This window comes from Oncorhynchus gorbuscha, linkage group LG15, assembly GCF_021184085.1.
Source record: "Oncorhynchus gorbuscha isolate QuinsamMale2020 ecotype Even-year linkage group LG15, OgorEven_v1.0, whole genome shotgun sequence".
Lineage (NCBI taxonomy): Eukaryota > Metazoa > Chordata > Actinopteri > Salmoniformes > Salmonidae > Oncorhynchus > Oncorhynchus gorbuscha.
In genome coordinates, this window is record NC_060187.1 from 44,996,289 (window position 1) to 45,018,073 (window position 21,785).

Sequence of the window (21,785 nt, forward strand, 5' to 3'; positions counted from 1 at the left end):
GTGGAGCATAGGGCAAACCACACCAGTAATGGTGGTGCAGGGGCCAGACGTGATGAAAAAAAATCTAAATGGAGGATAGATGGTGTGATGGGGCCAAACGCTCCTTCAGACCATTAAACGATCTGGAAGAGAAGCACTGTCCTGCACACTGTCCTTCACAAACATCTGACACGTGATCGAAAGAACAGTCTCTTGCAACTTGATACACAAGTGCAAATTACCACTGTCAAAAGAGTGGAGCGATGGATGGAGGAATAGGGAGACCTTCAACTAGAGGTCGACCGATTCATCTGCGTTTTTGGATGCCGATTGCGGCCGATTACATTGCACTCCACGAGGAGACTGCGTGGCAGGATGACCACCTGTTACGCGAGTGCAGCAAGGAGCCAAGTTAAGTTGCTAGCTAGCATAAAACGTATCTTATAAAAATGATCAATCTTACCATAATCACTAGTTACCTACACATGGTTGATGATATTACTAGTTTAACTAGCTTGTCCTGCGTTGCAAATAATCAATGTGGTGCCTGTTAATTGATCATCGAATCACAGCCTACTTTGCCAAACGGGGGATGATTTAACAAAAGCACATTAGTTGCACGAATGTACCTAACCATAACCATCCATGCCTTTCTTAAAGTCAATACACAGAAGTATATTTTTTTCAACCTGCATATTTAGTTAAAAGAAATTCATGTTAGCAGGCAATATTAACTAGGGAAATTGTGTCACTTCTCTTGTGTTCATTGCACACAGAGTCAGGGTCTATGCAACAGTTTGAACCGTCTGGCTCGTTGTGAACTAATCTGCCAGAATTGTACATAATTATGACATAACATTGAAGGTTGTGCAATGTAACAGCAATATTTAGACTTAGGGTTGCCACCCGTTCGATAAAATACAGAACTGTTCTGTATTTCACTGAAAGAATAAACATTTTGTTTTCGAAATGACAGTTTCCAGATTTGACCATATTAATGACCAAAGGCTCATATTTCTGTATTTATTATATTAGAATTACCTCTAGTTTCAACCTGGTCTCAAGAGTATTTTGTATTATTCTGTACGTAAATCCGATACATTCCATTTAGTATGATATGTTACATTTCGAATGGTATGTATTCATGTGTATGCCCATCACCAATTTCAAATATGTTAAATTACAAATCGTATCATATGTTACAAATGTAAGTATGATATGTTATGAATTCTAGCTTGTCGAATAGCATTAGCTTGCTTGTTAACGTTAGCTAGGGTAGTGGTTAGGGTTAAGTTTAGGAGTTTGGTTAAAGGATTAAGGTTAGGGTTCGGTGAAGGGTAAGCTAAAAGGGTTAACTTCTTATGGCTGCGATCAACATCCGGGAAATCAACATCGGGATCAACACCCGGGGAAATTTCAGAGCGACAAACTAAAAATACAACGTCGTAACATTAAATATTCTTAAATTCAAGTGTCTTACATCCTTCAAAAGATTAGAATCTTGGTAATCAAACTGCGTTTTCCGATTTAAAATAACTATTAGAGAACAAATGCCATGCTTTTGTTTGAGAAGAGCGATCAACAACAAACCTTTTCTGCCATGACAGTTTTGACACATTCACATCTGAAGGTAAAATTATGACTTACATTCTGATATCTTGCTCTTATTTCTCCACCTAAGGGTCCCATTGATCAAATGAAGTGCCGTTTCCTTTGATAAAATCAATTTTTATAGCCTAACATGAAACATTTTGTAAACCGCTTGTGTCGTGAATTCCATCTCTATCAACTTTTGACAAAGCATTCAACGTAATTACACACAGTAAACAATCGTTTATCTAGTCATGGTTGGTTTCATTGCAATCCTCTGGTTGTTTGCAACACAGCCAAACTTGATTGTTTTTGCGAGGCGTATTGACTGAAATTAACCGATTTGAAGACAACAACCAAAGACCAAAGATTTTTTGCTTTATGAGGGGAAAAGCAGTTTTGCGACCGGTAAGGGACCTTATTATTTTTTTTGTTGATTGACTGTATTTCTGCACAATGACTACTGATCTTCTTGAAATCTAGCTTGGTAGATAGCCAATGAGCTGAGGTAAACACCAGTATGTGATGGTTATGGGTTGAACCACCATCCCTTGTTTGTAAACACACGCGTAACGAACTTCATTCGCCATTGGTGATCAGACTTGTTGCAGTCACACTCGTTACGCACAGCAGTATTTTGGAAGGTGTTTTTTCGACTATTTCATTGAAGACATCATGGCGAATAAATCAGGAAAAGCGAAGTCCAAGTAGAGAGATTTGCACCAGATTACAGAAGAAATTGATCGAGAAAGTGAGACAGATTTGTTGTTTGAAGAATCTTTGAGTGAGCATAGTTATGATTCAAACACTGAGGAGATGTTTCTGCAAGGAGAGGACATAATTATGGACTGGTAAGTGCTAATGCTGTTATATATATATATATATTCCATGTCAGATATATGAATTAGCCATTGGGTGCTGTTGGGGGAGGGCAGGCCCACAACAATGGCAGGAATTGAATGGAACAGCACTTCACCTTAGTGACTGTTCCCTCTGCTCTATACAATACATATGCTTATTTTACGTGATGATAAAAGGCTCATGCATAACAAATATTTTTGCAGTGTTTTCTTTCACAGTGATAGCGACTCCGACTGGGAGCCCCCGGTGCCAAGGTGCCCACCCCCTACAGAAGCGGGTTCATCCAGCCCGACCCCTGCTGTCTCCGGCTCCACACCTACCCCCACCCGGCCATCTAGAGGTGTGAAGACACTAACACAGAAGCGGAGGAAGGGGAGTGTGGAACCTGCTGGCAGAGAGGTAGAGGGGCAATGGCACTCTGTGCTGGAGGAGGGTGTGGAGCCACGTCTTCCAATATTCAGACCAAAAAGGCCACCAGGACCTCAGCTGGACATGACCTCAAAATACAGCCCCATGCAACTTTTTCAACTGTTTTTCACCCCAGCAGTTGTTGATTCATTCGCTGGTGTGCAATACAAACAAGTATGGGGCTAGGAAGCCAGCAGGAAAGAAAGAGGCATGGAAGCCCATTTCCATGTCAGACCTTTTCTGCTACCTTTCACTTACATGGGGCTGGTGAAGTTTAAAACCCTAAAGGATTACTGGAAAACATCCCCACTCTATCAATTGCCTTTCCCCCCCACTGTGATATCCTCTAAAAGGTTTCTAAATATCTCACAGGCACTTCACATCAGTGACCCAGAAGTTGATGGGGAGAATGACAGGAGGAGAGGCACCGTAAGGTTTGACAGGCTCTGCAAAGTCAAACCTCTCTACCCCAGCATGGTTGAGGCCTGCAAGATCCATTTTCAGCCCGCCCAGAACTTGTCCATAGATGAGGATGGTAGCCTCAAAGGCCAGAATTGGCCTAAAACAATACATGCATAACAAACCAACAAAATGGGGTTACAAGCTGTTTGTTTTGGCTGAAAATGTGCATACACATGCAATATTTTGGTTTATGAGGGGAAAAGCAGTTTTGCGACCGGTAAGGGACTCAGTTACGATTCTGTGATGGAGTTATTGGATTTTCAACTGCTGGGAAAGGGCTACAAACTATTTGTGGACAACTTTTATACAAGCCCTACCCTGTTTGCAGATCTGAGGAAGCTGGAGGTGTGGGCTTGTGGCACCATTAGGACCAACAGAGTGGGCTTTCCGAAGACAAAGGTAAATGACATGAGGGCTGAGCAGGGTACCATGCGATGGATCCGTGAAGATGGCCTGCTGTTTGTGAAGTAGATGGACACCAGAGAGGTGGTAATGTGCTCCACTATCCACAAGTCCTTCAGTGGCGATCACATCCTCAGGTGTGTGAAGGACGCTACTGGGGCATGGACCACCAAAAATGTCCCCATTCCTGCAGCTATCAAGGACTACAACAAGAGCATGGGAGGTGTAGACCTATCAGACGCACTGATAGGGTACTACAATGTTCTCCATAAGACAAAGAAATGGTACAAGACATTGTTTTACCATTTCATTGACATTGCTGTGGTGAATTCCTTCATCCTGCAGAAGGACATGGCGAAGAGCTGTGGACAGCCCCCCATATCACAGCTAGCCTTTCAGGGAGCTGCTCATCCAGGATCTTGCTGGCTATAGCACGAAGTCCACTACATCACATTCTGCCCCTCTACCTCTGCCCCCTACCTCCAGTGGTGTTCATATGCCAAAGTTCATAACTGCAGGCATGAATGTGCCTCAGGGCCAAAAGGGCACAGCATGGAGGAGTCGTTGTTTTCTGTGTCGCATGAAGTCCCCCATCACCTGCACCACTTGTTCAGTTTGCCTCTGCTTTACAGCAGAAACAGACTGCTATGGGACATGGCACCAGCAGCAAAATATTGTGTAGAGAACTGAGGGTCTTCCAAAGGGTCTACCCCCTTTTTTTCAACAACAAAAAAATTAAAATATTTAAAACATTTTTATAAAAACATTTGTGTGTTAGAATTGCCTTTTGATATGTTCTATATAGTTATTTGCACTGTTCTATATAGTTATATCATTTCACCAATTCGGCCACTTGGGTACATTTGGGCAACTTGTGTGGGACACCTGGGTGACCTCATGCTAAATGTCATGTAGCTCAACCATTCCTGAAGTTAACAGTCTGAAACTTTGCACAACTACACTTACCCTCTTGTGTTATCCATCAAAATTATCCCCAGCATCCTATCTGACTGTGTGGCTATTCTAGTACATGTGAAAGATGATGCTACAACAACAAAACAGAAAACGTATGCTCTTTCTTTCTATTTTCTTCTATCAGATCTATTGTTATATTCTCTTACATTCAATTAACATTTCCACAAACTTCAGAATGTTTCCATTCAAATGATACCAAGAAAATGCATATCCTTGCCTCTGGGGCTGAGCTACAGGCATTTAGATTAGGGTGTCTCCAGGCGGAAATTGAGAACAAGGGATGCAGCCATAAGAAGATAAGGACAACAAAGTCAAGGCATTGGAGCGGCCATCACAAAGCCCTGACCTCAGTCCTATAGAAAATTTGTGGGCAGAACTGAAAAAGCGTGTGCGAGCAAGGAGGCCTACAAACCTGACTCAGTTACACCAGCTCTGTCAGGAGGAATGAGCCCAAATTCACCCAACATATTGTGGGAAGCTTGGGGAAGGCTACCCGAAACATTTGACCTAAGTTAAATAATTTAAAGGCTATGCTACCAAATACTAATTGAGTTCATGTACATTTCTGACCCACTGGGAATGTGATGAAAGAAATAAAAGCTGAATGAAACATTTCACATTCTTAAAATAAAGTGGTCATCCTAACAGACCTAAAACAGGGAATATCTACTAGGATTAAATGTCAGGAATTGTGAAAAACTGTGTTAAAATGTATTTGGCTAAGGTGAATGTAAACTTCTGACTTCAACTCTATGTGTGGAATTATTTATTAATTCAGAATGGCCCTCCCAAAAAACAACATCCGTAGCTTGCTCTCGAATAGCAAATAGAGGAGAGGGTACGTGCGGTGAAATTTACGAATATGCCTGGTAGGCTACACCGGTTGTAAAGCGGATTCATGTGCTTAAATTTAAGAACTGAGCAATCAATAGCTGCACGAGACCTCTTTTAAACTGTGGCCAGTCAAACTGGTTTCTAACGCGATTGTGCAATGACTGGGCTTGTAAGGACACGTTTCACTAGGCTCTGTAGGCGTTGGGCTCTCCAACTCTGTCCCAGGAGTTCTAGGCCTATAGGCTATGCTTAGAGTTATTTGGATACTTTAGTTGGGATACAAACCTTATCAAAACATCTAGGCGTATGGGCTAGGCTACGTGATGCATTCAACTATTTAAACAGCACACGCTGTTTCTTACCACACACTGGGCATCAATATTAATATTCTCACCCATCAGACCATTCTCAATTTAATCTAGTCTATAAAATATACTACATATTATGTGTGAAATTAGTTTTGATTTAGAACGGGCCATTATCATGCACCTGTCAGAACAGGGGCAGGGGGAAAAAATACATGTAATCTGTATGCACTTGAGTAGCGAATGGATAAAGCTTTTCTCGCGGGTCATTTTCATGCCAGCCAGGTAGGCTACTCCAGTTGTAAGCAATGTGCTTAGTATTAGGAAAGTTTTAAAATAAATATAGTAGGCGTAGCCAATGGAAAGCTGATGGAATCTTATTTTTAATAGAGGCCATCAAATTTGTTTTATCACACAATTGCATCACATTACCTATAGAAATGTTGTGCAACATGGGCTTATAGGAACACTTATTTCATTCCATGCATCAACCTGCTATGAGGAGTTGGCTCTCGTTTTACAACAGGTGATCCTATCCCGCTGAAACGCATTGCCAGGGCTCTCATGGAGTGTTTGATTTGATCGCATTTGCATTGCTGTCAGAGTGATAAGAGGGACAATAGAGTGCTGAGTACCAGGCCATTAGTGACCGTCCGTTAGCAAGTTTGGTCGTCTACTAATGATGGTCATGACTCGGGACTTGCCAGTGTGGCACACACCCACCCTTTCCCTCTCTCCCGCTCCCTTTCCTCAATCCATCAGACCTCTGATGTTTGGCAGCTGTAAAGAGGAGTAGTGCCGGGGGAGCAAATGAGTATCACCTTTTTTGCTGAGTCATTGGGTTTGCCAAGGAAGAGGAACTCTGACACACACACACACGTGCGTCATCCCTCCCAACATGACATGCAGGTCTCCACCAAGCACTCCCAGCTGCAGGAATGTTCTAGATCATAATTTCAGCAAACCCTTAACCAGCCGCAGTTGCTGGCTGTGCCTGCTCCCATTTTGAAATCCAAAAGCCCCCTTTCTATTTATAGATATATATTAATGTGTACACATTGTGTAGGCCTACTTTTAGTGAATTCATTCATATCCCATGAGTACAAAGAGCAGGATCTGGACTGAGGACTCTAGAGAGTAGCAAAGGCAAGGAGTTGGCAGTAAGGCAGTGTTTTCTGTGTTTACATAACATCTGTCACATACTACCTCTGCCAAAGCTATTTGGGCCATAATAACACAGTATTTTTCCTTGTCACATGGAGATAGTATGCTGAGTGCCTTCAACACAGGGCAAACCAGCACTTCATTTAAACATCCTATGGGAACTATTATCAACCCATGAGGAAGTGAGGCCAACTAGCATGGTGGTTGATTTATGAAACATGGTGGCACACCCTTTTACCAGAGGTTACATTTCTTTTTTTGAGCTACATCTCTTTTTGAAAAGTAACTGGACCCCAAACAAACAGCCTTCGAACTGGAGATCAAAGGTTTGCTTTCAGTTTCTCTGCAAACAAGTGCAGTTTCATGCAGACACACACTCCCATTCTAAAAGGCAAAATTTGCATTAAAAGGGGAAGGGGTAAAACTTTTTCCAGTCAACTGCTGAGGGTGTAAGACTTCCTGTGTATTTGTTTTAGTTGAAGGGTAATACTTTTTAGCGTGTGTTTGGGTCAGTGTGTGTGTGTGTGTGTGTGTGTGTGTGTGTGTGTGTGTGTGTGTGTGTGTGTGTGTGTGTGTGTGTGTGTGTGTGTGTGTGTGTGTGTGTGTGTGTGTGTGTGCGCACGACACGTACAAAAGTGTTCTCTTTCAGTCGACATCTCACTATTGGATACGCCCCTTGTGTCCTATTTGCAGAAACCTTATTCAACCACTTCTAATAGGCCAATCAGAACTTTGTAGGCGTGAACCCCGCATATCTATATAGCATCCGCAATGCTCACGCAACCCGACTTCAACTGTATATTATTAGGCCGTGTGTAAAGACAAGATTAAATTAAGAATATATTACCAAGTGCTTGTCAAATTGTGAATGAGAGACTGATGAACTGTGTGCATGCCTTTCATGGAACTTTAAAAAAAATCATCATTAGTCACATCATGTAGCCTTAGTTTCTATTTCTAATACAAACCATAGGCCCTAAGAATGTATCACAACTAAAGTTGCATGAATAACTCTAAATTAAGCATATGGGAGGACATGTTTCAAATGATCACTTTGTTAACTGCTCAACACAGAATAGCCGCATGTGCGCATTACTTTGTAAATCGTTTGTGGGGGGGGGGGACTTTCCATTTTATTCAGCTATGTTCAATTATATTATTTTACTATAAAAACAGAAAAAATAATGCCACAGGAATTATAAGCAAATATTGTCTGTTAAATTAACTAGTGCAGCCTAAAGCCATATGGCATAGCCAGATCAGGGCCTAACTTAAGGACGACTCAGAATTTGCTATTCGGTTCTTCTAAAATAGGCTACATTTTCTTTACATCATAATGTTTCTTTAGACCTGCCTAAAATAAATAATGGCTTTATTGTGATGGTGTAGGTTATATTAAATGGATTCATTATACTTTTTAGAATGTAAAATGTTCCAAAAGGTCCGCATCAGTGGCTTGTATTTCTGATAAAATCTCACAAATATGATAGTGGTATTGTAATGAGCAGTGGGGATTCAATGACTGTTTGTGCATGACAGATATTGATACATCAAACAGATATCATCATGCAGAAACTGATAGATAGCATGTGACAGAATATATTTTTGTGGCCCTGAAAGACAAACTGAGAAATGGTTTTGACAATGTTCGGCTTCAATTTGTACAGGAAAAAAAAACTGACAGTGCATTCGGAAAGTATTCAAACCCCTTGACTTTTTCCACATTTTGTTACATTATAGCCTTATTCTGAAATTGATATTTCGTCTCTTTTTTTATTTATTTTTTATCCTCAAATCTACACACAATAGCCCATAATGGAAAAAGCCAAAACAGGTTTTTAGAAACTTTGGCCAAAACCCCCCAGAAATACCTAATTTACATAAGTATTCAAATCCTTTGCTATGAGACTCGAAATTGAGCTCAGGTGCATCCTGGTATCATTGATCATTCTTGAGCTGTTTCAACAAGTTGATTAAGAGTCCACCTGTGGTAAATACAATTGATTGGACATGATTTGGAAAGGCACACACGTCTATACAAAAGGGCCCACAGTTGACAGTGCATGGCAGAACAAAAACCAAGCCATGAGGTCAAAGGAATTGTCTGTAGAGCTCAAGAGACAGGATTATGACAAGGCACAGATCTGGGCAAAGGTAACAAAACATTTCTGCAGCATTGAAGGTACCCAAAAACATAGTGACCTCCACCTTTCTTAAATGGAAGAAGTTTGGAAGCACCAAGACTCTTCCTAGAGCTGGCGGCCCGGCCAAACTGAGCAATTGGGGGAGAAGGGCCTTGGTCAAGGAGGTTACCAAAAACCAGATGGTCACTGACAGAGCTCCAGAGTTATCTGTGGGGATGGGAGGACCTTCCAGAACGACAACCATCTCTGCAGCACTCCATCTATCAGGCCTTTATGGTAGAATGGGCAGACGGAAGCTACTCCTCAGTAAATGGCACATTACAGCCCGCTAGGAGTTTGCGAAAAGGCACCTAAAGGACTCAGACCATGAGAAACAATATTCTCTGGTCTGATGAAACCAAGATTGAACTCTTTGGCCTGAATGGCAAGCGTCACGTCTGGAGGAAACCTGGCACCATCCCTATGGGGAAGCATGGTGGTGGCAGCGTCATGCTGTGGGGATGTTTTTCAGCGGCAGGGACTGGAACCAGTCAGGATCGATGCAAAGATGAAAGGAGCCAAGTACAGAGAGATCCTTGATGAAAATCTGCTCCAGAGCGCTCAGGACCTGACTGGGGCGAAGGTTCACCTTCCAACAGGACAACAACCCTAAGCACACAGCAAAGACGACGCAGGCGTGGCTTTGGGACAAGTCTCTAAATGTCCTTAAGTTTCCCCAGCTAGAGGCCGGACTTGAACCCAACCTAATATCTCTGGAGAGACCTGAAAATAGCTGTGCAGCGATGCTCCCTATCCAACCTGACAGAGCTTTAGAGGATCTGCAGGGAAGAATGTGAGAAACTCCCCAAATACAGGTGTGCCAAGACTCAAGTCTGTAATGGCTGCCAAAGCTGCTTCAATGTACTGAGTAAAGGGTCTGAATACTTAAGTAAATGTTATATCAGTTCAGTTTTTGCAAAAAAATATGAAAACCTGTTTTTGCTTTGTCATTATGGGGTATTGTGTGTAGATTGATGAGGGGGGGAAAAACAATTGAATACATTTTAGAATAAGGCTGTAATGTAACTAAATGTGGAAAAAGTCCAGGTCTGAATACTTTCCGAATGCACTGTAGCTCTCCCACAAGACTCAAAATATGAACCCTTTAAGACTTAGGTACAACAGCCAGAATAAGATAAAGACAAGTGAAAGTTATTTTGTCTCTAAATGTAATGGGAAAATTGCATTGACTGGCAGAATAAATCTGTCCCAATCCAGAATCGGGTAAACTGCTACTACACAAGATAAATGAAAGAACACCAATTTCCCAAACCAGATATTTTGTTTCTCAGTCATCACCAGTCCATGTATGAGCATAAACAATTGAGTACCGTTCCCGCTCTACATTAACATAACCTACATCAAGTGATACAAACTGTCATTAGGAGAATAGGGGAGAGAATAAGGGGGGCAATTGTCCCCACATTTGCGTTGGACCTATCCCAACAGTAACAATATTCATAATCTTATGAATGTGAACGTGACATTGAGTGAGTACCTAGCCTGGCATCTCATCTGAGTAGCACCTACCTAGCCTGTCTCACCTAATTAGTACCCAAGTTGTACCTGCCTAGCATCTCATCTAAGTAACACATACCTAGCCTAGATTATGTCTCACCTGTCCTCCCACCAGCTGCAGTAGAGCAGTGTTGACAGGCAGCAGCTCGATGTCGGAAGCGATGGCCGTCTGGTCGAAGGGGCAGGCCTTGCGGTGCAGCTTGTTCAGGCACATCTTGCAGACGGTGTGTCCACAGCCCAGGCTGATGGGCTTGCGGACGCTCTCCTCGAACAGCTGGGTGCAGATGGGACACAGCAGGAATTCCGTCCATTGCGGCGCTTGTACAGGCATTGTAACCCACAGAGGTCACTAGGGGAAGCACAATGGCTTCGACAAAAAACGCCTTCCCTTTCAAATAAAAAGGTAGATCCTTCAGTGCGTTTTCTTTTCGAAAACAAAGTGACGCAAAAGATGTGACAAATTCCACTGGAATCAAAAACTCTTCTGACCATCAATTTTCTTCTAAATGTTCAGACATCATGAACATTCAGTACATGGTATGACCTGAAAAGACAAAGAACAGTCAACTGCATACACCAAACCCAAAGAGCAAACAGATTAATCCCGTGGGAAGAAAAAACATCAAAATTTGCTTTAACTACCTAACTATGCTATGCTATGGCCAGCTAAAAGCAGCAAGGGTGCAGCAGATTCACCTGTCTGCCCTTTCAGTAAAGGACAAAACCAGCAGGACGTCAATGAGACTCCCCTGTTGTCTTCACTGAGGTCTGGGAGCGTTGGGATATCCCCCAGCAGCAGTCGTGTTCACTAAATGCCAGCAGGCTGATGAGTTACTTAGTGGCTATTTTAAGACCCTTCCTCTGTCCAATAAAAAGCGCTCATCTGAAAACAGGAAGTTTGGGGCTTCAATGGGGAGAGACTGCTTCTTGTTGCTGTGTACGAACAGGTTACCGTAAGTGAATAGCCACATTTCAGCTGCAAAAGTGAAACCCTGGGCGAGATGTTATACCATTATTGATGCGTAACGAGTGGAAAGAAGCATAATTTCGACTGTCTCATCACATACCAAAGGGAGTTTCACATGATTAATATTAGGCAAACCTTATGCAACGTGAGCATGACTATCAGGAAACAACCAAATGGTTCACTCCAATAAATCATTGTCTTTATGTAATCACGTGGCGAACTATGATTCACTTCACAAGCATGTCTGAGCCTGTAGACAAAAAAAAACACTTCTATTCCTATGACCCATTAGTGCATATCAACTCTTCTTTTCCATTAGAAATGATTTGAATATCAAGATAGATGCCAATACAAAAGTCTGCTGTGTAAACCTCTCCTATACAAGCAGTGCTCTCAAACGCATCGAAACAAGACAACCCAACCAACAACAAAAAAAGACTCACCACAAGAAGTATGGATGATATGATGGAAATGCATCTGTTGCAACATGAGTGGACAGACAGAGAGGCTAATCACTTCTTAGTTTGTTGCGGATTTCCAGAGTATAAGATAGTCAACTCCATGATGCTGGTACTGGTTAGCTAGTCTGCAGAGATAGAAACACTGTGCGCCTAGTCTTGCCACTTTCTCACCTGACATGTGAAAACAATGAGGAAGAGGTTCTCAGTTGATTTATGCTCCCGGAAACAAAAACAAACCTAACAAAGTAGTAATTAGAATTTGCCTAAAATATCCTAAAATATCCTGCACGTATCCTTGCATCTGATTCAAGATGGACGTGTGTAACATTCAAATGATATATTTTGTTCACATACGTGCCCGTGCCACCACCGGCCCGTCACTAAGGCATAATTTGGTCTTGTGGCCAGTGTCAAAAAAGTCACAACCGATGTCTTCGACCCGAACAAGGATTTCACAGGATGAAAATAGCCAGAGGGGTGTACTCAGTGGGTGAGTTACCAATCAGAGTAGGGCTGTGGCGAATGTAGCAACATACGCCACATGAAATAGGAGCAGGAAACACTCTCACAGTGTTGCTATCTCTGGGTTGGTGCCCCCCCTTGGGTTGTGCCGTGGCGGAGATCTTTGTGGGCTATACTCGGCCTTGTCTCAGGGTGGTAAGTTGGTGGTTGAAGATGTCCCTCTAGTGGTGTGGGGGCTGTGCTTTGGCAAAGCGGGTGGGGTTATATCCTTCCTGTTTGGCCATGTCCGGGAGGTGTCATCGGATGTGGCCACAGTGTCTCCTGACCCCTCCTGTCTCAGCCTCCAGTATGCTGCAGTAGTTTATGTGTTGGGGGGCTAGGGTCAGTTTGTTATATCTGGAGTACTTCTCCTGTCCTATCTGGTGTCCTGTGTGAATTTAAGTATGCTCTCTCTAATTCTCTCTTTCTCTCTCTCTCTCTCTCTCTCAGAGGACCTGAGCCCTAGGACCATGCCTCAGGACTACCGGGCATGATGACTCCTTGCTGTGCCCAGTCCACCTAGTCGTGCTGCTGCTCCAGTGTCAACTTTTCTCCCTGTGATTATTATTATTTGACCATGCTGGTCAATTATGAACATCTTGGCCATGTTCTGTTATAAACTCCACCCGGCACAGCCAGAAGACTGGCCACCCCACATAGCCTGGTTCCTCTCTAGGTGTCGGCCTTTCTAGGGAGTTTTTCCTTTCCACCATGCTTCTACACCTGCATTGCTTGCTGTTTGGGGTTTTAGGCTGGGTTTCTGTACAGCACTTTGAGATATCAGCTGATGTACGAATGGCTATATAAATAAATTTGAATGGCCCAGGATATGAGTGTGTGTTAAGCCTGGGAATTGGCTGTAACAGGTGACAATGGAACAACAGGGGCTTTTCCTCAGTCAGTGTTTGACAGACAGCGGGAAAGTACCCTCTTATAAATTCAACTATATACTAATCTACACCAAGAAGATAAATATTCCTATGTGTTTCTGGGAAGGCTGATCGACATTGCGTTCACTGCCTGGGACTGCTCTGGTTCCACTCAAAATGCAGTAGCAGAAGGCCATCTGTCATTTCCTTTAATACTTCTGGACAAAACAAAATGGTGTAATAGGTAGGCTATGTCTGCATGTGATCTAACAACACAAGACCTAATAGATAAGTGAATCCAGTGCAGCCTTGTCCATAAACTACAACTACTTGAAATAGGGCAAGTGAGGGAAAGGGGATACCTAGTCTGTTGCACAACTGATTCCATTCAACCGAAATGTGTCTTCTGCATTTAACCCAACCTGAATCAGAGAGGTGTGGGGGGGCTGGCTTAAATCGACATCATCGGCAAACAGGGAGCAATTGTTGTTGGGGGTCAACTGCCATGCTCAAATGCAGAACGGCAGATTTGTCCACCTTTCCGGCTTAGGGATTCAAAACAGTGACCTTTCGGTTACCACTCGGCTACCTGCCGCCCTTCCGAGGTCAACTTCCACACAAATCTTCCATTGACATCAATAGTTAGGTTTCCATCCTATATGCAACAGATTATCATGCAAATATTACAAAAGTCCACTTTATTTTTTTAATATGCACGTTTTCCCACAAGAAGTTTGTTTCCACCAAGCTGACTTGCTGCGGATACAAGGCTGTGTGTGATGACGTAAAGTTAGTACACATTTAAAAAACGAATTCAATGCATTTCTATAGCATTTTTCACTATATTGATGGTTTTGTCACACAAACTGTTGCAATAAATGACAACAAAACTTGTCCAGTCTGGTTTTCACGTATGCCCTCTAGACAACAGTTTGCTGGTAAAGTGGACACTGGATAGGTTAGGTTATATGATGAGTTGGAAAAGAGCAAGATCATGTGTATTTGTTAATTGGCAGCTAAGCACTGATCATCATGTTACTAGCATACAAATTAACACTCTGGATATTTATTGGAAAAGAGCATCAAGCTCATCACCGTGCACTTTCACCACCCTGTGAAGTTCATTATTATTTGTAGCATCTGTAGCCTAATAAACTGGGCATGCTTTTTCAAGTCGTAGTGGGAGGGCCACACAACATAGCACTGCGTGACTGCAAATTTACCTCAACATGGTTATTCTATCAACAATTGCGCAGAAAATCGCTTCCACCGCAATTTGTCACATAATTCAGTTTACCGACACAAAAAGATCCCACCATGTCGAACTTGTCTGAAATTTTCTGTCAACATTTATAAAATTGCATCGGCACTTCCTGATTCCATCACCATGAGCGTGATTTTTTTGTTGTTGTTGTTGGTATGACTTTACTCACATAATAACAGGACATTGGAAATATGGTTACTGTAAGACAAGGCACAATAGTTTGAATTACATGGAACTCAAATCAGAGATTTAAGGTCTACGCTTTCATCTTTCACCCTCATCGCAGACTGATGCGACACATCCTGCAGTGACTTCTAGCCTAGACAAAATACAGCCTCTGTCTTAGCTATGACTCCTTCACCGAAGTGAGGTTACAATTACATGACTAAATTTACACCCAACTCCCCCTGACCGTCTGGCTATTATAGCCTGGCCTACATACTGTGTGGTTACATTTCACACAGTATTTAGGCCAGACCCTTTTACTCACATCTAACTTACGCAATTGTGCATGTCCCAAATGCCATATAAATCATGATGTGACACTCACAGATTAATGTTCACTAGCTATCCTAATTGCTGGTCTCTTTATAACGTTCCCTTTATAGCCAATTTCAACTAGACAGGAACTAGTGTGATTTGCTATCCGGCTGACTGTATTCTATCAGTCCCAAACAAAGTCAAGTAAGGCCTAGGCCTAAATCATAGTGGAAACTGTGGCCACTGCAGACATACAGTCATGATGAGGATGCAGATCACTCACAGCTACCAAACCATTTTTTTTACCATGACTCATAATAGCTAACAATAAGGAACTGCATATAGTCTTACACAACCACTACTCACAGGCCTATTAATTACCCTACACTAAATCAATTCAATCCAGACCAGTATCTGTGATGCATTTTACAATGTTATCATCAAAGCCACCATTTTTCCTGAATATGTAAAAAACACTATAAGTAACAAGTAGTTGCATTTTTGTTTTGTTTCACTGTTCACTCTAGTTATGCTGTTGGATATATGAATACTACAACCTGGGAACTCAGTTTGAATAGCATGGGCACTTCCTCTGTTTTCCACTTTCACAGCAGTAAGATCAAAAGTTGTTAAGTTGTTAGGCCTCTGAAAATGTATTAGTTAAAAGCATTTAAACATAGCAAGCAAATATATCACTACGGTGCAATGGAAACAATGCAAGAGTAGCTAGCTAGCTACTGAGTTACTTCAAATTAGGCTAGTTAACGTTACTAGCTAGCTAAAAAAGGTACCCATCGCAACATTTGGCAAAAGCCCATATAACCTAACTATTTGACTAGTTATAACGCTGTGTCTATCTAGCCCGTTCGATCTAGTTTGCTTTAGCAGAAATACTAGCTACAGAGACCTTGCTATAAGGGTAAGGTAGTAATGCAAATTCAGTGGACACATGTAAACGTTAGCTAGGATAGCTAACTAACGTAGCTAAGTTACGAGCAAGCTAACGTTAACGTATTGACACGGCCAACCAGTTAAGTAGCTAGCTAGTAATCACAATTACAAGTTAATATTTTTTAATCTACTTCATGCACCTAAGGTCCTCAATAAACCATGAACAATATCTAGCTCGACAGCTAGATTGGACGGCTATCCCGGTTAATTAGCTAACGTTAGCTTAGCTGCTAGCATAGCTAGACGTAAATTTGCCGCAAAAATAAAACATGTCGAACATAAACCTTAGCTAGCCAACGTTAGCTGTTTATAGCTAATGTACTCCCGCCGGCAGAATATACTTACAATTTCCAATAAAATGCCATCAATCTTCAGCTGTTTCTATGATAATAGTGTTGTATTTCCTCGGTGTAGCTGGAGCCTGGCAGTAACGAGCAAGCGAGTTACTATCTTTTAGGTAGGGTGTGTGTCAGACAGCACCCAGAACAGTAAGGAAAGGTGCAAGACCTGAGAAAAAAAATTGTAACACATAGGCAGGTTACTATAACACAATTTCTAAAAGGAAAAGGTTGCAAATTTGCTTTACTGTAATTTACATAATAAAAACATTTGCACATGCATATCACTTTTGTTGTACAGAATATTTTGCTGGAAATTGCACTGATTGGTTATTGAAAGAGCCATGCATAGTCCATCCCAGCCTCCACAAAGCATATCACTTGTTGAACAGAATATTTTGCTGGAAGGTGCACTGATTGGTTATTGAACGAGCCATGTATAGTCCATCCCAGCCTCCACAAAGCATAGTCATATGACTGTTAGACTGCACTGTTACATGCTCAAAGTTATTAAAATGTATCAAATACAATGATTTTACTGTTTAACCAATTGGAGAGAACTTGCTTTGTGCATAGGCCTAGCCTGTTTATGTTGACCATCTGTAGCACACACAACAGCTACTGTTATTTTATTGTTGACCCTTAATTACTTGTTATTTTTCTATTTTTTATTTATTTTATTTTAGTAAATACTTTCGTAACACTTTTTTTCTTAAAACTGCATTGTTGGTTAAGGGCTTGTAAAGTAAGCGTTTCACTGTAAGGTCTGTTGTTTTCGGGCATGTGACAATTACAATTTTATCTGATTTGACAACTGGGAGGAATGTCATTTAAGACATCAAACAACTGCCTCAAGACTATTGCAGTGTTGACCATAAAGATAGATAGAGGACTCATCTTTATATCTGTGCCATATAGCATCTGTGACAGCATGGGCAGCACCATTGAGGCTACAACCCATAGGAGCCCCAACTAGTGGACTACATTGAATACTTTAAAATCCGGGTTAGGGAGGGTTTGGTAAGGGTAGGCTGTCAATGTAAATAAGAATTTGTTCCTAAATTACTGACTTGCCCAGTCAAAATATTTTTTTTCAATATACACAGTGCATTCGGAACGTATTCAGACACCTTGACTTTTTACACATTGTTACTTTAACCTTATTCTTCAATGGATGAAAAGAACATTTTCCCTCAATCTACACACAATACACCGTAACGACAAAGCAAAAACAGTTTTTTCATTTATTTTCGCAAAAAAAAAAAAAGAACAAATTAACACATTTGCATAAGTATTGAGACGATTTTCTCAGAGTCATTACAGACTCGAGTCTTTCTTGGGTATGACGCTACAGTGTTGGCACACCCATATTTTGGGGAGTTTCTCCCATTCTTCTCTGCAGATCCTGTCAAGCTTTGTCAAGTTGGATGGGGAGCATCGCTGCACAGCTATTTTCTCCAGAGATGTTAGATGGGGTTCAAGTCCGGGCTCTGGCTGGGCCACTCAAGGGACATTCAGAGACTTGTTCCGAAGCCACTTCTGTGTGATCTTGGCTGTGTGCTTAGGGTCGTTGTCCTGTTTGGAGGTGAACTCTCCCAGCCCCTGCCACTGAAAAACATTGATTTGACCATGCCTCGCTGTAGGGATGGTGCCAGGTTTTGTCCAGACGTGACGCTTGGCATTCAGGCCAAAGAGTTCAATCTTGGTTTCATCAGACCAGAGAATCTTGTTACTCATGGTATGAGAGTCCTTTAGGTGCATTTTGGCTAATGCCAAGCGGGCTGTCATGTGCCTTTTACCTAGGGGTGGCTTCCGTCTGGCCAGTCTACCCATAAAGGCTTAATTGGTGGAATGCTGCAGAGATGGTTGTCCTTCTGGAAGGTTCTCCCATCTCCACAGAGGAACTCTGGAGCTCTGTCAGAGGGACCATCGGGTTCTTGATCACCTCCCTGACCAAGGCCCGTCTCCCACGATTGCTCAGTTTGGATGGACGGCAACTCTTGGAAGAGTTTTGGTGGTTCCATACTTCTTCCATTTAAGAATGGAGGCCACTGTGTTCTTGGGTACCTTCAATGCTGCAGAAATGTTTTGTTACCCTTCCCCAGATCTGTGCCTCGTCATAATCCTGCGGGACCTGATGTAGACATGTGTGTGCCTTTCCAAATCATGTCCAATCAATCAAATTTACCACAAGTGGACTCCAATCAAGTTGTAGAAACATCTCAAGGATGATCAATCATGCACCTGAGCTCAATTTCTATTCTCATAGCAAATACTTCTGTAAATAAGGTATGTCTGTGTTTTTTCTCGCTTTGTCTTTATGGGGTGTTGTGTGGAGTTTGATGAGGAAAATGTGTTTTAAATCCATTTTAGAATAAGGCTGTAATGTAACAAAATGTGGAAAAAGTCAAGGGGTCTGAAACATTCCGAATGCACTGTGTATATATATACAGTACCAGTCAAAGGATTCTACATTGTAGAATAATAGTGAAGACATCAAAACTAGGAAATAACACATATGGAATCATGTAATAAACAAAAAATTGTTAAACAAATCAAAATATAATTTATATTTGAGATTCTTCAAAGTAGCCACCCTTTGCCTTGATGACAGCTTTGCACACTCTTGGCATTCTCTCAACCAGCTTCATGAGGTTGTCACCTGGAATGCATTTCAATTAACAGGTGTGCCTTGTTAAAAGTTCATTTGTGGAATTTCTTTCCTTTGTAATGCGTTTGAGCCAATCAGTTGTGTTGTGACATGGTAGGGGTGGTATACAGAAGATAGCCCTATTTGGTAAAAGACCAAGTCCATATTATGTCAAGAACAGCTCAAACAAGCAAAGATAAATTTACAGTCCATCATTACTTTAAGACATGAAGGTCAGTCAATCCAGAACATTTCAAGAACTTTGAATGTTTCTTCAAGTGCAGGCGTAAAAACCATCCAGCACCATGATGAAACCTGCTCTCATGAGGATCGCCACAGGAAAGGAAGACCCAGAGTTACCTCTGCTGCAGAGGACAAGTTCATGAGAGTTACCAGCCTCAGAAATTGCAGCCCAAATAAATGCTTCACAGAGTTCAAGTGACAGACACATCTCAACATGAACTGTTCAGAAGAGACTGCGTGAAGTAAAATTCTGAGTATGTGTAAATGTACTTGGTGATTAAAGGTGATTCTGATATCCTCAACAACACTTCCCTTTCAATTTTACTGAAAGAGGTGTGATTGGCAATATGGTTTGACAGTAGGTCCAGTTCTATGTTGAATGAATAACTAGATTTACAAAATGATTAGAAAAATAAATGTGAATAGTGATTAGGGAAATTGTCTGCTAAGTTTTGGAATTAAATACAGCTACCAAGACTTGAGGCTTCTCGGGGCTCCGCATCCACCTGGTGCGTGAGGTCACATATTTGTGAATAACTGGTCTGTGGAGCTACTGAAATAACAAGAGCAGATAAGAGAGAATAACTTTACAACCGTTAACTCAAAATAAGAGCCTGTCAAGCTGTTTATAATGATGGATAGATACTGCCTATTGTCATAAAACATCTAATCAAATGGCTACCCAGACTATTTGCACCCCCCCCCCCCATTATACGCTGCTGCTGTCCTCTGTTATTATCTATGCATAGTCACTTTACAGTTTTTGTCAACTGCTTTGTCTCAATTCTCGATTGAGAATATATTTTTTCAAAACAACAACTTCAATCTCTGAAATGTTTTTTTTTTTTTGTTCACACCAGATTTGAATTTCTTATTCATTTAAGCAAATTGCGTGTTTTGGCACGTGTGCAAAAGAGCAAGTACAATTGTCTACAATTTACACAATATCTACATGCACATGACTTTCTGACCAAAAGTGATGAGTTGATTCTCAGTGAAATGATCATACTCTTCACAACTTCTAACCATTCCTTTCATCGTGTGAGCCGTCACTTGCAAAATGATCCATTCAATTATCAAAATCAGTCAGACATACATGTATATGCCATATATATCTATGACATGGAATGGTTGTGATGTCTGCTAAATTGGCAAATGACCTGCCAGGTGACATAGTAATGAAATAGGAATCACAATATTACCAATCAACCAATCAAGTTTGGAAGCATACATACGGAGCTTGCCCACAGCACAGTCACTACATTTTTTTTCAACATGGAGGAACATCACAACCATGAACAGCAGCTACATGCTTGTGGAATAGAAATAAGAAGATGTGTAAGGATGCGTGGTGGTGGTATTAGGGGAAGACACAATAGAGGAAGAGGCAGAAGGCAAAGAATAAGAGTCCCTGATGAAATCAGATCCACAATTGTGGACCGTGTCATAAACCACGGTCTTACGATGGAAGAGGGATGGTCGGAGAGTACAGCCTAATATAAACAGGTCCACAGTGTCATAAACCACGGTCTTACGATGGAAGAGGGATGGTCGGAGAGTACAGCCTAACGTAAACAGGTCCACAGTGTCATAAACCACGGTCTTACGATGGAAGAGGGATGGTCGGAGAGTACAGCCTAACGTAAACAGGTCCACAGTGTCATAAACCACGGTCTTACGATGGAAGAGGGATGGTCGGAGAGTACAGCCTAACGTAAACAGGTCCACAGTGTCATAAACCACGGTCTTACGATGCAAGAGGGATGGTCGGAGAGTACAGCCTAATGTAAACAGGTCCACAGTGTCATGTATTGTATTGTCATGTCTTGTCCCTGTGCTTTCTCTTCTCTTCGTTTCCCCCTGCTGGTCTTATTAGGTTTCTTTCTCTCTCTCTATTCCTCTCTCTCTCTATCGTTCCGTTCCTGCTCCCAGCTGTTCCTCATTCTCCTAACGACCTCGTTTACTCTTTCACACCTGTCCCCTATTTTGCCCTCTGATTAAGTCTCTATTTCTCTCTCTGTTTCTGCTTCTGTCCTTGTCGGATTCTTGTTTGCTGTTTGCTGTGTTCTTGTTCCGTCCTGTCGTGTTTTGTCTTATCCTCAGATGCTGCGTGTGAGCAGGTGTCTCTGTCAGCTACGGCCCGCGCCTACCCGAAGGGACCTGCAGTCTGTTGCCGCTTATCCTGCAATTCCCCTCTACAACTAGAGGATTTCTGTTTTCCCCGTTTGGACATTTCCTGTAAAGGATTGAGGATTATGTTATTTCTGTTTGGACTTAAATAAACTCAGTTTCTGTTAAGTCGCTTTTGGGTCCTCACTCACCTGCATAACACACAGTGTCATAAACCACGGTTTTACGATGGAAGAGGGATGGTCGGAGA

General features: G+C 41.8%; 1 protein-coding gene across 3 annotated transcripts in view; it reads right to left on the reverse strand.

Annotated features, from left to right (window-relative positions):
- LOC123997369 (roquin-1-like) overlaps positions 1-16,645 on the reverse strand; it is a 29,793-nt gene extending 13,148 nt beyond the window's left edge. For 2 of the 3 annotated variants that reach the window (XM_046301516.1, XM_046301518.1), the window contains exons 1-2: positions 16,520-16,645; positions 10,782-11,225 (exon numbers count right to left, since the gene is read on the reverse strand). In XM_046301516.1, coding sequence (XP_046157472.1) covers positions 10,782-11,012 — 231 coding nt within the window. In that variant the 5' untranslated portion in view covers positions 11,013-11,225; positions 16,520-16,645. Of the gene's footprint in view, positions 1-10,781; positions 11,226-11,377; positions 11,625-16,519 lie in introns of those variants that run through there. The other variant, XM_046301517.1, reaches the window with a different exon arrangement.
- Positions 16,646-21,785: the final 5,140 nt, after the last annotated feature.